Here is a 15,735-nt window from a genome sequence, read left to right as displayed (position 1 = left end):
GCAATGAGTGTGGCACCAGCAACCACGACAAAAATCAACTGTTTGGTTATTTCCCTATGTCTGCAGGAAAAGAATAGCAAAAAACCCACTGGGGTCAGTAATAGCCCATGGTATTAACTACAACAAATAGTATTGATGTTCCTTAATAAGAAACATTATTGGGGTCTAATTGATTCCATCATTATAAATTAGTAAAATATATGGGATCCTGAGAGTTAATAGCTGGGCTTAACAAAAACAAGTTGTGATGTCCTTTCTGATCAATTCTAACCAGTGCTTCCTTTTAGCTGCCCTTTGTATCTCTCTGGGCTGCTTTGAAGATCTGGTGGTGGTGGTGGCAATCTGTTGATCTAGCCATGACAAGGCTGCTTCACCAGTACTCTTTGCCTAGATGTGTGAGTTTTTGTGAAGCCCAAATAATGGGAGAGTCACAACCAGTGTTAAACATTTTGTGAACCCTTCTCTCCCCATCGTGGGTGTGGTATATTGTGATCTATTTAAGTTTATTAGAGATAAGAGATGGCGGTTGTCCATATATCTGCAGTGACTTAGGTTGCTGCAGGATGCATTTTACTCTCCTAAAGTATATTGTGCAATTTTGGTTCTAGCTGTGTCTTCACTTTGGCAAGTGTTAACAAAAAATAAATTGTACTGTAATTTGTAGACTTGGGCCAGTTGTACATGTTCTTTTCTGGGCTTATTTTCTTTCTGTAGGTTGCAGTGAATTTGCAATAGTAGGCAGGGTTTTAACTTCACTTGGGATCCTCACTCTGCTGTAGGTGACACTAATATACAAAGAACAACAAGCCCGCCTTAACTGGATATTTTACAAATAACAAATATTCTATCAAGCTTCATGGTTATGCATTACTTGGCAAAATAGACCAATCAGAATTACACCAAGAAAAGAAAGTCTAAATGTCCCCCCCCCCCAATACTTTCTACTGAAATAGAAGTCTAAAAAAGTCATCTGTATTTGACTTTAATATATTGCTGTATTTCCCAGCTTTTCTGCAGGTTGTGTAGCATTGCCAGCTCTAATTAATATAAAAGCTGTGATTGAACAGAGACAGTGCACTGGTGTTTGGAATCAGAAAGATGAATTACCTGTGAGTAAAAATATATCCATTCAGATCAATATTGTAACAACTTTCAACATAGTGAAACAAGCTAAGCATTTCCTTTGTAGTGAAATCACTGCAAAGAATGAATTGAATTATCCGGTATAATGCAGTATGGTGCATTTCAGCTAGCTGCAGTGTCACATTGTCCAAAGGTTCACTGCTGCATATTCAGCTTGCAATCTACAACAATTCCAAGATCCTTCTCGTTTGTAGTATTGCTGAGCCAAGTGTCCAAGTATGTGTGTTCAAGCCCTCCTCTGCCCGGATTAGTCTATGGTGGTCAATACAGTCAGTGGCCTAGTTCGCGCGCCATGATAACCCAGGGTTTTGGGGAACTTGGGCTTATTGGGATCCAGCAGCATCCGTAGAACTTCTATCTGTGGTTTGTATATCATGATCAGAGCAAGGGGTTCAGGTTTTCCCCTCCCCAGACAAGCATGGCTTGTTGTTGGGTTACAGCTCTGGCTTGTTTGGGAAGAGACATTCCTAATTCAGACATCAAAATAAACAAACAGCAGACAGTGGGCTTGTGGTTGTTTAGGTGTTTGTGCTTGCAGTGGGAGTGATTGGGCACCGTGCACAAGCACGCTGCACATAAACAATAAGACAGGAATCTCCAGTATCCCGATTTATCAGCCAGTGCCTTCTTCCAGCGTCCACCCTCAGATCTCTTGCTCTGCCTTCCCAGGTAAATGACATCACAAGTAGCAAGGAGAGGTACGCAGTGCTGTTGCCATGCATCCGTCATCATCCATCCGACCCAATATCCCCATAGGTATCTCGTGTAAGTTGTTGATCTAAAATAGGTGGTGACAATGTTTTGCTTTTGTACAGATTGAAGTGGACCTTGGCAAAAAGTGCTGGTATCATTCAATATTCGCCTGCCCCATTCTTCGTCAGCAAACAACAGATAATAACCCACCTATGAAGTTGGTTTGTGGTCATATTATATCAAGAGATGCTCTAAATAAAATGTTTAATGGCAGCAAGTAAGTAAAAGCCCTACTTATTTATTTATTACTTCAATTTAACTTACTTTGGAAAATGTTATTATAAATCCCAATTGTCTTAATTGGAATGCTTCATAGTATATCGATAACGAAGGGAACCCTCAGCATCCTCCGGCTGTTTTTTATAACAATATTCCATTTCTAATTGAGGTGTTTTGCCTGTAAAAATGAGTGCATTTATTTGTTTCTGCCAATTTCTTAACATTTGAGGTTGGATGAGGATGGAGAGGACTTGGAATAGGAACAAGGATCTCAGAATCACTTTCATCTGAATTGCTGCTATTTTTCCTAAAATTTATCATTTTAATTTCAACTATGATCTCCTGTTTTGTTTCATTCTCCCTAATTAACGGTTTATCATTTAAATTAAATATTTTGACCATATTACGTGGTACTTGTATCCCTAAATATTTAAATGAAGTCCGACACATTGGGACCTGGAGGGTCGTAGACACATTTAATTGCTGCGGGGGTGGGGTGGGGGCATATTGGAAAACGTAATCACTGATTACGTTTAGGGTGGATTCCTGCATTGAGCAGGGGGTTGGACTTGATGGCCTTGTAGGCCCCTTCCAACTCTGCTATTCTATGATTCTATGATTTCTCAAAGTTTACACGTAGGCCCACTGCTTGTGGAAAGGGTATCCATGATTGTTTCTGTGATGGAATCGCTCTGTTTGATTCAGCGATTGCCCAGCCGGAGAAAGGGGCCTGATTCAGCCAGCCCAGGCACACGCCCCTACACTGCCACTTGTTAACCCTTTACAGTCTAGGTTCTCAAGGAAACCACGCCACACTCCAGAAGTAGGGACCAAACGCTTTTATTCTTGGCACTACACACTTTCATAAGGATCCACACATTAAGGTTAACACTTAAGAGGTTTGGGGGAAGAACACAGACAAAGGAATGACACACATAGGACAGCAGGGACTAATACCCCTCGCTTACCTTTCACACGCTCAAGCCTAACAGAATTCACACTCACTCCCCACTTAACCACCCCCACCAGCTGTAACTCCGGCAAGGTCCCTTGCCGAAAATTGTACCCAAACCTATTCTAAAACAAAACAAAACACTTAACTCTGCGACTCAACCTTTGTTGCTCACCCCGGCTTTACGCCACTCGGGCTAAACTCTTTCCCTCAGCGGCTGCATGGGGCCTCCACCATCCAGCCGGTCTGGCCTGGATGCTTTGACTCACCACACACACGCTGGACTCCTAACACCCACAGGAAAGAGACCGGACCCTCAGGGACCTAAGCCTTTTATCTCTTTCTGGAACCCCCTTGTCACCAGACCCACCCTGACCAATAGAAACCCCATAGCAACCCACACCTCTCCCGAAGGGAGGGGGAATGCTCCCAGACATTGCACAGCTGCAACTTATTACTCTCCAGTCCAGGGAGGCGTTATCAGATGCCGGGTGCTTCTCGCCCCGCGTGGCCTTGGCATTTCACTTGCTACTCCCTTTTCAGACACAAAGAAACCCCTCTCCCTCTCCCTGGGATGAAGCAAAAGATGTCCTCTTAAAGGGACCATGGGCTCAGCCCATGATTGTTTCCATATAGATACTGAATGTGTGGAATATGACAAATATTACTACAAAAGCAAGATGAATCTCTGGCAACTGTATATTAGAGCCATGTTTCAGAAAATCACATGGATGCCTGGTTTTGTAGAAACCCAGCATAGGGTTCCATATAGATCTAATATTTTAAATCGGCCTTCCCCAAGCTGGTGCCCTGTTGTCACTTGACACACGCAGAGGGCACTCGGTTGGGGAAGGCGGTTTTAAACAAATGTCTTTTCATAGTATGGTATTTAAAAGCCTCAGTGAATTATTGTAACTCCCCCCTTCCTTTTTCTTTTTCTTTTTGCTCCTCTGCCTGTCTTTTCCCCTCATCATTTTCTGTACTCATAATAGCTGGCAAAGAGAATTGCCTGGGGCCCAGACACACCCTTGAGAGTTCCTTGTTGGGGCATTCTGGAGGGGCCCCCACCCCCACCCCCTTGCCCTTCAGCATTCTTCCTCCCCTCCACCATCCTCCAAGGCAGCAAAGGGCATGACACACCCCAAGCCATCACTCCCAATGCTTCAGCCTAGCCCTTTGCCTGGGAAAGTGGGACCATCCTTCAGCAACTTAGAACCAACCCCCCCCACCACCACACTCCCACGTATTTTTTGGCCTGGGACAGGTATCTTCTCCCAGCCAAAGCAAGTTTGCTTGCAACAAACCCTCAGGTTGTAAGCAGGTGGTAAATGGGCTCCTCCTTCTCTCCCACCTTGGTTTCCAGGGGAGATGCACTTCATTTAGAGATCATTTTCTGGACATTTAGAGTGGCAAGGAGACTGCATTTACTCTCGCACAAGACCAAAGTAGGGACCAAAGCAATAATAAAAAAGGGAGGTACTCTTTTTGTTTAGACTCCAGTTTCTTTTCTGGCCTGCAAGGCCCTATATGTCTTGGGACCCAGGTACCTCCCATACAAGCCTTCCCAGTTTTAAAAACCTTTGGGAGAGGTTCTTCTTCCTATACTGGTGCATTTGGTGGCCACGCAAGAGAGGGCCTTCTCAGTGACTCCTCTCAGCCTAAAGAGCTCTCTGCTGAGGGAGTCTAGGTTGGCACCCTCCTTGCTGGCCTTCTGCTGGCAGGAAAACACATTTTTATTCAAGCGGGCCTTTGGTGTGTACTGGGACTGTTCGGTTGGGTGCTGTTTTTATTCTGTTGTTCTTGTATTTTTAAAATTAATGGTTTTAATTTTTGTGAACCGCCCAGAGAGCTTCGGCTTTTGGGCAGTATAAAAATGCAATCAATCAATCAATAAAATATATTTGCTTTATTATTATTTTCCGCAAGTTTTATGTAGCTATGATTGTAGGTCACCTTGAATGCTGTTTTCTTGGTAGAAAGGCAGGTTACAAATAACTTTTAAAAAACAAAACACCAACCCTGAATCGTGACAGTCAGTGCAGGGTATTAAGGTTTTGTGGGCAGCTCTGTGTGGAGTTCCTCGTCCTAATGTGATTCTGATAGCTAGCTCTGATCATCGTTCTAGTTGCTGCATTTCAGACTAAACTGACGTTTTTGAATGCTCTTCAAAGGCAGACCCGTGTAGAACACACTGTAGTAGTCTAAGCTTAAGGCAGGTGTCACCAGGAAGTGATGCCTTGCCCAAATGTGCTCCTGGCCACTGCCACTGCCAGGGCATCTAGGAACAAAACAGGGCCCAGAGTACTTCCAAGCGCCTCTGTCTTGTCTGGATTAAGTTTGCCATTTTCTGCAGCGACCCTCTGTTTATTTTCATGTTTAGTTCCAGGCTTGGGTGCAGGGGTTTCCAACCTTGGGGGGAGCAGAAGATCGCTTTTTCACTGGAGTTGCCTCCCTTCTGCCAACTGAGCTTGACTAAAAACTAGTTGGTGTTGAAGTGAGAAATACCAAATTGTTATTTCGACATGTTCGAAGGACTCAATTTTAAGGCCAACAACAAACTAACTTTTTCTTTGTTTTCAGATTAAAATGTCCCTATTGTCCCATGGAACAGAGTCCTGGAGATGCCAAACAGATATTCTTCTGAGGACACAGTTCACTATGTAGTTTATCCGTGTGTTTTGGAAGACTGAAGCAGGCAAATGTTCCATTTTATGCTGTACAGACCGAGGCGGACTCCTGTGTTTTGTATAAGCCTAATGCTCCAGATTTTTTTGCCAACATTTAGTGCAGACATACAGATTGGAAAAGCTGCAGAAGTAATATCTGTTATAGGGCTTTTACTCTAACCTTGGTCTCCATATCTGATCAAGATACTACACCAGCAGTTGTCATTCAGTGCAGGTTTTTATACTTAATTGTATGGTGACTTCACTTTTTAAAGCAGACACCAATCAACCACAATATAAGTAATATTTGTCCTGCTTTTATCACCCTAATTGATAAATATCACCATAAAGAATGTGTGGGGAAAGTTTTTATTTCCTTAGTATGTAAATAATTGAGAGAGAATTTCAGCAAAAAGTTTGATAAACTGAATAGTGGTTATAGACATACCTGTATTTCTGTTACTATTTCCCCCCCCTACCCAAAGCTGTGATATTCTGAGGTTTGTTTTTTTTCTGTTAAACATTTTCCAGCTTTTAAACAGAATTCCAATTGAATGTGCTTATATATATATATAAACTACATAAATATATAACAGAATTCAAAATCATTTCTAATTTAGAAAGATAGCAATTGAATAAGGACGCCTAAAATTGGGAATCTCGTTCAGTTGATTTCATGACTGAGAGCTCTTTGTGTAGCTGAGAGTATTCAATAAAGTGGAGCTCTGGATTGGGAAGAAGCTTTTGTCAATGAATACTTGCTCTCCAGCTTTTTTAGTCATAATCTAAGCTTTGTATTCAAGATCAATGTCATGTTGCTGTACAGTTTACTAGACATGATAGTTACATTATTTATAAAGTTATCAGAACCAAATAAACTGTTGATAATGTTCATTGTTGGGGGAAAGAACATGTTCCAGTAATCTAAAGTAATCTGGTAAGTCTGTTTATTTATCACAGGAATGGGTCTCCATTTTATTAGAAATGCATACGTATTCTGCAAACAAGAGCATTGTGCATGTGACCTTGTCACCATTGGTACCCCGACAGCTAATATCACTTACTTTTTAAATTTTTTATATTTGGTGACAAAGTGTATATCTAGACTAGAGGTTTAACTGGTTTTGACTGTCATTCTCTCTTCCCAGAAAAACCTAAAAATCACAGTCTAGAAAGGGAGTATCTCTAAATATCGCTAATATTTTGAGTGTCCTTATCAACTTACAGTGCCCTGAATTCTATGGAGAAAGCTATGATAGTATAGGTAGTAGTATAGATAATATATAGGTACTATATAGTTAATATCTGAAGTGAATATGTCCTTCTATGTACATGGCAAATTTCTTGTGTGTTTTCATTGCACTGTCCTGAAATAGGGCAAAGAAGCAAGTAGGTATGATACAGGAGTGGACAATTGTGGGGGGGCTGGGGGCAGTTTGTGAGGCACTCCACACTCTGCAGGGCACTCGGTAGAACTCCTTGGGAAGGCTAAAGTAGCCACTTCTCACTTCAAAGCAAGTGAGGTTTCCCACTTTAGGCAGTATTAGCACTTCACAGCAGATTTCAGCAGCAGTGTTTTTACTGCTGCCATGAATTTCACCTTCCCAGGGAGAGGCGAGGGCCGTATCTTACCCATCCCTGTTATAATACATGAAATAATAGATTGCTTTTACTGTGTTGCTTAAAAACCACGACAAAGAACTAAACTTTGTATGGTTGGATACTAAAATATGAGTTAAATGCACTACAGAGAAGAATGTTGATAAAGATTTTATGTGCTTTGGCCTTGGACTCTAGTGAATGAATGGTCAATACCATTAACCAACTACGTAGAGATTTTGTTATAGTAAGCGGTATATAAGTATTATTAATAAATAAGAATACACCAAGGCAGACTGATTCTGTTCGAGCAGAAAAACAGAAGATGTAGAACAATACTCTTGAATTATCTTTTTTGCAAAGTAAGTTATATCTGCAAAGTAAGTTATATGAAGAAAACTGATAAAACTAATGATAAACAAGTGAGCATGTTTTCCATGCAAATTTCTAGTCTCATTGTTTTTAACATGAAAGGGAACTGCATATTCAGCAAACCAAATGCATATTTATACTCAAAGTGATGTAAAAAAACTTTGAAAAAACATGGGTGTAACTTGCATCTCCATCTAAGGTGAACAATGCAGAAATATCTGCAGACCTAAACACAATTGCATGTAGATGGTCCTTTGATTTCACTGGTATATGGGTGTACTTACGTTAACTGCTTGGGTTTACAGCCAGTGGCCCAATAGCCCCTGCTTGTCCTGCGAATTTATATCAGCAAATATAAGGAGTAACACCAACACACCAATATATAAGGACTGACATGGTTTTAATGGATGCCAAGGGATTAAAAGGGTATGCTCTCTCTCAACCAGTGAGGGATAAACTCCTAGCCAAGTAATTCTGTGAGGGAAATTGGTGGATATTTGCATTGTTTCACAATCCACAGATTAGATTAATTCACCATCAGTTCTATGATGGGATGGCATGGAGAGGATGTGGGCTGCCGCTTGATCCATGTGGCTGCTGCCATGTGCTTGTACACTTCCCAGAATTCATGGACACTTGTGATCTTTTATGAATGATAAATTTCCCCTATGCTTGGACCTCTTCTGCTTATTCTGTTACGTCCAACGAGAAGAAGGCTTCGTGTTAGTAGCTTCATTTTTGGTTTTCGTGAAAATGGGACAGTATAATCAGATCTAATAAATGTAAGAAAACCAGCAATGTTTTTTCACAGTGACAAACCCAACTGGTTTGTAAGAGCTGTATTTTTAGTGTACCGGAGTATGTATTTAAATTCGAGATTTATATTGAGGTATAGAAGTATTAATAAAGAAATTAAGAAGGGCTGGATCCAGATTTATGCAGGATCAGTTGTGCTGTCGGTAGTGAGCTCCCCACCACCACCGCCCCTTTCCACCCCAGCCCCTCCAGTTCCTTGCAAATGCTACATAGAGAGTTAGGGGAGCCTGCTGAATGGGGTGCTGGTGGCGTGGGACCACCAAAAATTAAGCAGTGGGACCTTCTGCAAACAGCCCTTCCTCTTGCGGCAGGCAGACCTTGGATCCAGCCCCTAGTGTTTTTAAGCTGCAGCCCTAGTGACACATTTATTTGTGTAGGGATTTCCCCTTCCCCACAGATTCCCAAGAACGACAGCCCTCTACGTGTGTCTGATTTAGCAAATATTTACCCATTACTTTGAGAGAGAGCAACACCCATCATTAGAGCTGACAATGAATGGTAGAGATAGCAGTGTATCTTAGTGATGATGAAATGATACGTATGAACATGTTTGCTGTATGAAATATGTTCAGATGAGTTGTGCGCTTTGCTAGGCACTAGACCGCAAATTAAATTCATTCTTGCGTTCAGCATGGAGAACTGAGACTCCATTTTGGCAGCTCTCTGCTTATCCTGAGGAAGATGTGATTACAGACTTGAATGAATGCATGGGGATGGCCAACAGGTAGAGCTTTACTAGGCTGACTATACTTCCAGATAATGTATTATGTTACACTGTCACTGTAATGAGTAAAAATCTTTGCTAAATCTGTTTGCTTGAGTTCATTGTCTCCACATATTTTGTACAAAAATTACACAATTATTTAAGACGAAGGGCCAAAATATGATAGACTTCTTTTGTTGTATTAGATGTCTCCCCAAAGACTATTAGTGGATTTCATCATTATTTAAAGGTCTTTTATGTTAAAGGTATGTGTGATTGAGGGAAAGGATCCTAAAATCATGTCAGATGGTATATTTTATGTAGCATTAGTTTCAGCCATAAACCTAAACTGAAGGGGCTTTTGGAGGGGGAGATTGAGTTGGATAAAGCCCACTAAAATAATGTTAGTCCTTATATTTTAGGTATAAAATATTCCCATACAAAATGGCATAGGTTTCATTCATGCCCCTTTATGAGGGGAACAAAGGAGCTTTTTATGTGACAAGTGTACCCCAATGGGGGAAGCATCTCTAAAATAGTCAAATGTTATAGGTTGAGACACATTTCTATCCATTTCTGTGGGCACTGTGTCTACTGCAAATTCACAAAAAAGACCCTGTCATTTCCTGACACCAACAGTGACAAGACAATTCAGATCAAAGAATTTTTGAACTGTAACTCTACAGGAGTCTCTATGCCATCGCCTGTCCTTGTAACAAAGTATACATAGAAAAAACAAGACAATTAGAAACAAGGATAGGGGAACATCTCTACAATTGGAGACATCAAAAGGCTGGGGGCCCATTGGTTAAGCATTTTCAGGTTAAAGGACACCTTCCTGAATCTATCAATTTTTGGGCAATTGAAAAAGTCAGAGGCAATGAACCGGTACTCAGCAAAAGATAATTCTTTTGGATTTTGACTTTAAGCACTCTTGCACCAAAAGCGTTGAATGACTCTTTAGAATATAGCACTTACAATCAATTTAAGTAAAAGGATCTCCACATACAATGTCTATTCGATCTGACATTCCATTCTGAGCAGAATCTCCTTAAAAATGCTTCATTAGAGCTGTTGGATGCTATATAATTATCTCTAATAGATAACACTTGACCTAGACTTGTCATCCCAAATATGAACTCTGGCAAAACGCAGTTCGTCAATAGAACGCCTAGAAGAAAGAAAAGTTCAAGATTTTTCAACATATAAGAACAGGTTGTTTCTTTAGCACCCTGTATCAAGCGTCAGGTCAGTTCCTATTAACCTAATAATATGTTTGATATGTTGTGTGCTGTGCAACTTTCTAGTATGAGATCAGAGAATGATGTATAATATATATACAATTTTCAGGAGGGTGTGTAATTCATGTTTTTCTTTGTAGATTTCTATGTGACATTTCATGTATCTAAAGTCTGATATTTTAACAAGAACCTTTTGTTGTTGTTTTTTAAAAAATCCTGCCTACATAAGCAACAAAAAACAAAGTTTGTTTAGGTACGGGTGTTGTATGTCTGTTTGTATTTTTAACTGTTTAAAACTCATCTATTGTAGTTCCTGAGGAAGGATTTTGTTAAATCCGAAACGTCGAGCCTTTTACAAAAAAGAACCATTAAAGATTTTAACTGTTTTCTGCAGCACCAGAGCTTGCTTCCCATGCCTTTTCCCATTTAGAAGACACCTTAAACCACAGCTTTAACCATGGTGGTTAAGCCAGAAAGCCGGGCTGTGTTCAGAAGACACCTTAAACCATGGCTTTAACCCCGGTGAATTTGCCTAATTCACCATGGTTAAAGCCATGGTTTAAGGTATCTTCTGAACACGGCCTGTCTTTCTGGCTTAACCACCATGGTTAAAGCTGTGGTTTAAGGTGTCTTCTGAATGGGACCAATGTTTGGTTTCTTCTCTGAGATTTGGCCTGATGCTGGTTGGTTCTGGTTCAGTATATAAGTGGTATTGTAACATACTCTTGTTTGTGACAGAAGCTGATGTTTTATGCCAAAACGTTTCACACTTTAAAATCTGTTTATATATATTTTAAGTATATACATTTATAAACTGGATGCACTATGAATGGTCATTTATTTATTTTTTGGAGTAATATACATTTAATAAATAAAATGCATAAATGAATAGAATAGTCCATACAAATTCACCACATATCAATTTCCACAAAGGGTTTGCTCTGGTTGCTTCATTATGGTCCCCCCCCTCCCCATTGATAAACAGCAACTCTTGTCAATATAGCCTTCATTGCAACCCAGCTGGACAACCATCTGTCAGGGATGCTTTAGGGTGGATTCCTGCATTGAGCAGGGGGTTGGACTCAATGGCCTGGTAGGCACCTTCCAACTCTGCTATTCTATGATTCTATGATTTTGGGGACTGACGTCCCCCTGTAGACTTGGCTTACTTTGGAGCTCAAGAACAACACTACAACTCTAGATGTTGCTCCAATGAATAAATTAATATGTGCCCTTTTTATATACTTACCTGGCATGGGACACGCCATGATCACGATGGTGGTTTTCCCAGGGTGAGAATCATCCATTGCATTCTGGGTGTGCTGACCCCTGCAATTTCCTCAAATGCGGGAAACTCAACTGCATAATTTGTGGGGGACTGCATTCGCACTTTCTATTTTTTTAAATAGTTGTTTTAAACGGATATTGTCTGGTTTTGTATTTTATTTTATTTTTTACTTTTTATGGTTTTAAACTTTGTATATTTGTTTTTAATGTTCACTGTTTTTAACTTTTGTAAACCACCCAGAGAGCTTCGGCTATGGGGTGGTATATAAATGTAATTAATAATAATTAATAATCTGAAACAGACAAGTCAGACAGTGGGAGTGGGCAATTCATCTGTCCAAACAATTGGGGTTTCTCTTGTTATGGATGAGGCTGCACAGCTCTTGGATACATCTGTGCTATTAGAAGCACAGCAGGGCCCATGTAATAGTGCCTTTTATCAACATAGGTTGGTATGCCATGACAGAGGGCTTCTCCACATGAAGCTAAAAGCCCTCAACTTTACCAGGGCTTCTGTTTCCAGCTTCCTTGTGAGTTTTCAATCGGCTCTTTTCCAAATACTTCCACCCACTTTCTCCCCCATTCTTTCTGGGCAAATTATATATGTTCTATATACTTCAATATAAAGCCACTAGATGGCACCGTTGTATAAAGTACCATCTCATCAGTGTGCCATAGATTTATTGCGACTCATAGCGAGAGGAGGGTACATGTTTTCATGCAAAAAAGCCAATAAAGTTTGCAAAGAGCCCTGGAGGATGGCAGCATATTGTATAGGACCCATGAACTTCCATGAGTGACCAATCAAGAGTGTATGATAAATGCCTCATGTACAATGGCCAGAGATCGCTTACCTCCAGTTAGCCCTGCTCTGGAACTATCCAGATTGGTCTGTTGCATTGCATTATATGTAGGGCTACTTTGAAAACAGTCTGGAAATTTGAGTTCGTTAAGAATACATCTGCAAAATGACTAACTAGAACTATATGTTTATGAACCTATAACTCCAGTGCTTTACCAACTGCACTGGTTCCTGGCCCATTTCCAGATCCAATTCAACATGCTAATTTTGACTCTACAAGCCTTTTGCCATTTTGAACTGTGCTATTTTAAGGATTGCCTGTCCCACATACACTTATCTGGACTTGGAGACTTTCATCAGGCACCCTCCTCCCATGTTTCAAGTGAGGTGTGGTGGGTACCATACAGACTGGGGCCTTTTCAATGCTGGTGCTCAGAATTTGGAATGTTCTTCCTAGAGAAGCTTTTCTGGCACCTTCTTTGATGTCCTTCAGAACCAGGAGATTTTTCTTCTTCGCCTCAGGCCTTTTAATGTTATTGCTTATACGTTTGATTGTTCATTTTTAGAGCTTCTCTACATGAGCAATTTATTACACTCTCATGATTGGCCGCTCACAGAGGCTTACTGTCAATCTCTAGGACGTCTCCCATGCCTTCCCCCGGTAATCTCCTCTGGAAAAGATCAGAGATAATGCACTACTTAAAATTACCGTGGGAAATCACAGGCCACAAGATGGCACTGTTTCATGTAACATTATAGAGCATTGCCAAGAGAGGAAATCTTCAATAACAAATCACATGGTCACCCACGGTCGCCGTCTAAAGCAGCCGTAGTCAATGCAGAAAGTTCCCAGAAGAGGAAAAAATCGTAAGGGTTTCCCCTTAATGTCACTTTTATCACCTCCATGAAATTTTAGGTCACTCTCACTTTTGTATTTGTATTCTTGGATTTTGCATGTTGGTATTTTATAATTATGCAATTTAAATTTTGTATTTGATTATGTTAGCTGTCCTGCGAATTCTGTTGAAGGGCAGGGTATAAATAACGCAGACAAAGAAAACAAGTGATGGGTTTGTTTGTGTGTGTGTGATTAAACAGAGAGCACATTTGCATGGTCACAGAGAAAATATGCCACAGTGGTGTATTTTCTCTGCTTATGCATGTTGATCTTGAGCTGCCTAAATTAGCATAATTAGCATCTAAATCTGGCAAGGGTGGGTGGCTGGGGTGGTTTCCGGGCAGTTTGTAAATCATCTCAGCCACCCGTCCTTCCTGGGTTTGGATGTCATGACAACCTGTGCCCGGTGAGGGTAATTACGCTAATTAGGCAGTTCGCAACTGGCACGCAATCAGGCATTACCATTTGTGTGTGTGTGTGTTTAAAGATTTTGCTTTGGAAAATTATTTTCAACAAATATGGTGGCAGGAAACGCCATTATGATACATGGTAATAGCGGCAATTTTATTTTTCTATTCAATTAGTTACTCTACTTTTTTTTTTTTTTAATCTGTCCAACAACTGACATCCTGAGGGCAGATTGGCCAAGTAAAAGTGTACTGGATTCAGTTGCAGCCTAGTCAGGTATCTAAGTTAACAGAGGATGAATGTAGTAGAAATAAATATTCTCCTTATGTTATTTTTATTTTAAACTTGTCCGTACAAGTATTTGATCAAGTGTTACTGCAATGGCAAAATACGTTAACTCCTTCGAAACTCCATCAAAGAAGAAACCAAGGACTGACAGGAATGCTTATGACATGTGGGGAAATAGTGGTTTAAGAATCTGTAATTTCAAGTGGTGTTATGCTGCTTCTTGCTTGGTGTGGTTTATGCAGTGGTTGAAAGAATCAGAGTGAACTTAAGTTCAGGGAAGATGTTAGATCTAAGGTAATACTCAAAGATCTTGTATGGAAGTCTAAACATAGACAACAAATATGATAATGATATTAGGGCTGTGCTCCACTCTGTTTTGGATCCCCGAATCTGAAGCGGAGCGGGCCGATCTAGACCTCCTAAACCCGGTTCTGGAGCAGGTCGGGGGAGGTTGTGGCGTTATACCCCACAAGTCAATTCCAAATGAATGTCTGCAGTTTGTAAGTCTGTGGTTTGTAGAATGTTGGCCTGAGTGGGCGGAGTTAGAATGTCTTGGGAGTGGGGAGGAGGGATATTTAAGGGAATGACTGGGGGGATTGAGAGTTCTGTTCTTGTTCTTGTTCTTTTCAGGAAAGCTTTCCAGGGAGACTTGTTAGATACTCTTAGAGTCTGTAGTGCTCTCTGTGTTTATGGTACTTAAATTCTGGGAAATTTGAGGGTCAGTGTAGTGAGTGGTGTCTTTAGAGTGTGGTGTGCACGTAGTGGAAGTACATTAATCAATACTGATAATAAAGAAAGTTCAAGAGTGATTGTGTGAGAAAAAGGAAAGCGCGTATGTGAATGAGTGACCGGATTGTATGAAAGGTTTCAAAAAGGTGTTTAAATGTTGTTATTTGAAAAAAAGCTTATGAACTTTTAAAAATAAATTTTGATTGTTTGTTTTAAAACTGCCACAAAAATCCCACGTGTCTGTTTGGCATTTATCATCTTAAGTTTACACATTTAACACCCACTCTGACAATCATTCACCTAAGCAGATATAACTCACAGTGCATTATTATATATATTAAAATCCATTCTCCATTTTAAACCCCTTTCTCCACATAGTTTGGAGGAAGGTGGGCTTTATCCCTTGCCTCAGGCGTATCAAGTGGTGGTGCTTGGCTTGAGCAGGGAGTAGCCTCGGCCGGGTCTGGTGTTCAGAGCCTGTGTCGCCCCATAAGAAGTGGTGGCAGACGTGAGGTCTGGTGTTCAGAGCCTGTGTCTTGGCAGAGGTCCGACCTGAAGCGGTTCAGAATGGTCCGAATCGATTCGGACTGTTCTGAAGCTTTGGAACCAGGGAGGGGGCTTACCTGGCTCCGCTTTCTGCTGCCGCCACCACCACCATGCTTGTGTCTGGTGGCTTTAACTGCCGCCAGACACCTAAGACCGGAAGTAGGCCACGGCCTACTTCCGACCTTAGGTGTTGGCAGCAGTCAAAGCTGCCACACAGACCGCGGCAGCGACGGAGCCAGGTAAGTGGGATGGGGGGCTTACCTGGCTCCACCATCCACCGTGGTCTGTGCGCCGACAGCAGTGGAGGCAGGTA

The 15,735-nt window shown here is 41.0% G+C and overlaps 1 protein-coding gene and 1 pseudogene across 1 annotated transcript in view; both read left to right on the top strand.

Moving 5' to 3' along the window:
* The window catches only part of RMND5A (required for meiotic nuclear division 5 homolog A), a 29,874-nt gene extending 20,547 nt beyond the window's left edge, over positions 1-9,327 (top strand). Inside the window, exons 7-9 of the mRNA XM_063131784.1 lie at positions 1,007-1,109; positions 1,959-2,113; positions 5,648-9,327. Coding sequence (XP_062987854.1) covers positions 1,007-1,109; positions 1,959-2,113; positions 5,648-5,711 — 322 coding nt within the window. The 3' untranslated portion in view covers positions 5,712-9,327. The remainder of the gene's footprint in view (positions 1-1,006; positions 1,110-1,958; positions 2,114-5,647) is intronic.
* Positions 9,328-11,705: 2,378 nt separating this feature from the next.
* Positions 11,706-11,858, top strand: LOC134413442 (U1 spliceosomal RNA; annotated as a pseudogene).
* The last annotated feature ends 3,877 nt before the right edge of the window (positions 11,859-15,735 follow it).

This window comes from Elgaria multicarinata, chromosome 1 (assembly GCF_023053635.1).
Source record: "Elgaria multicarinata webbii isolate HBS135686 ecotype San Diego chromosome 1, rElgMul1.1.pri, whole genome shotgun sequence".
NCBI lineage: Eukaryota > Metazoa > Chordata > Lepidosauria > Squamata > Anguidae > Elgaria > Elgaria multicarinata.
The sequence above is the reverse complement of the archived record's forward strand: the minus strand, read 5'-3'. Positions and strand labels throughout refer to the sequence as shown.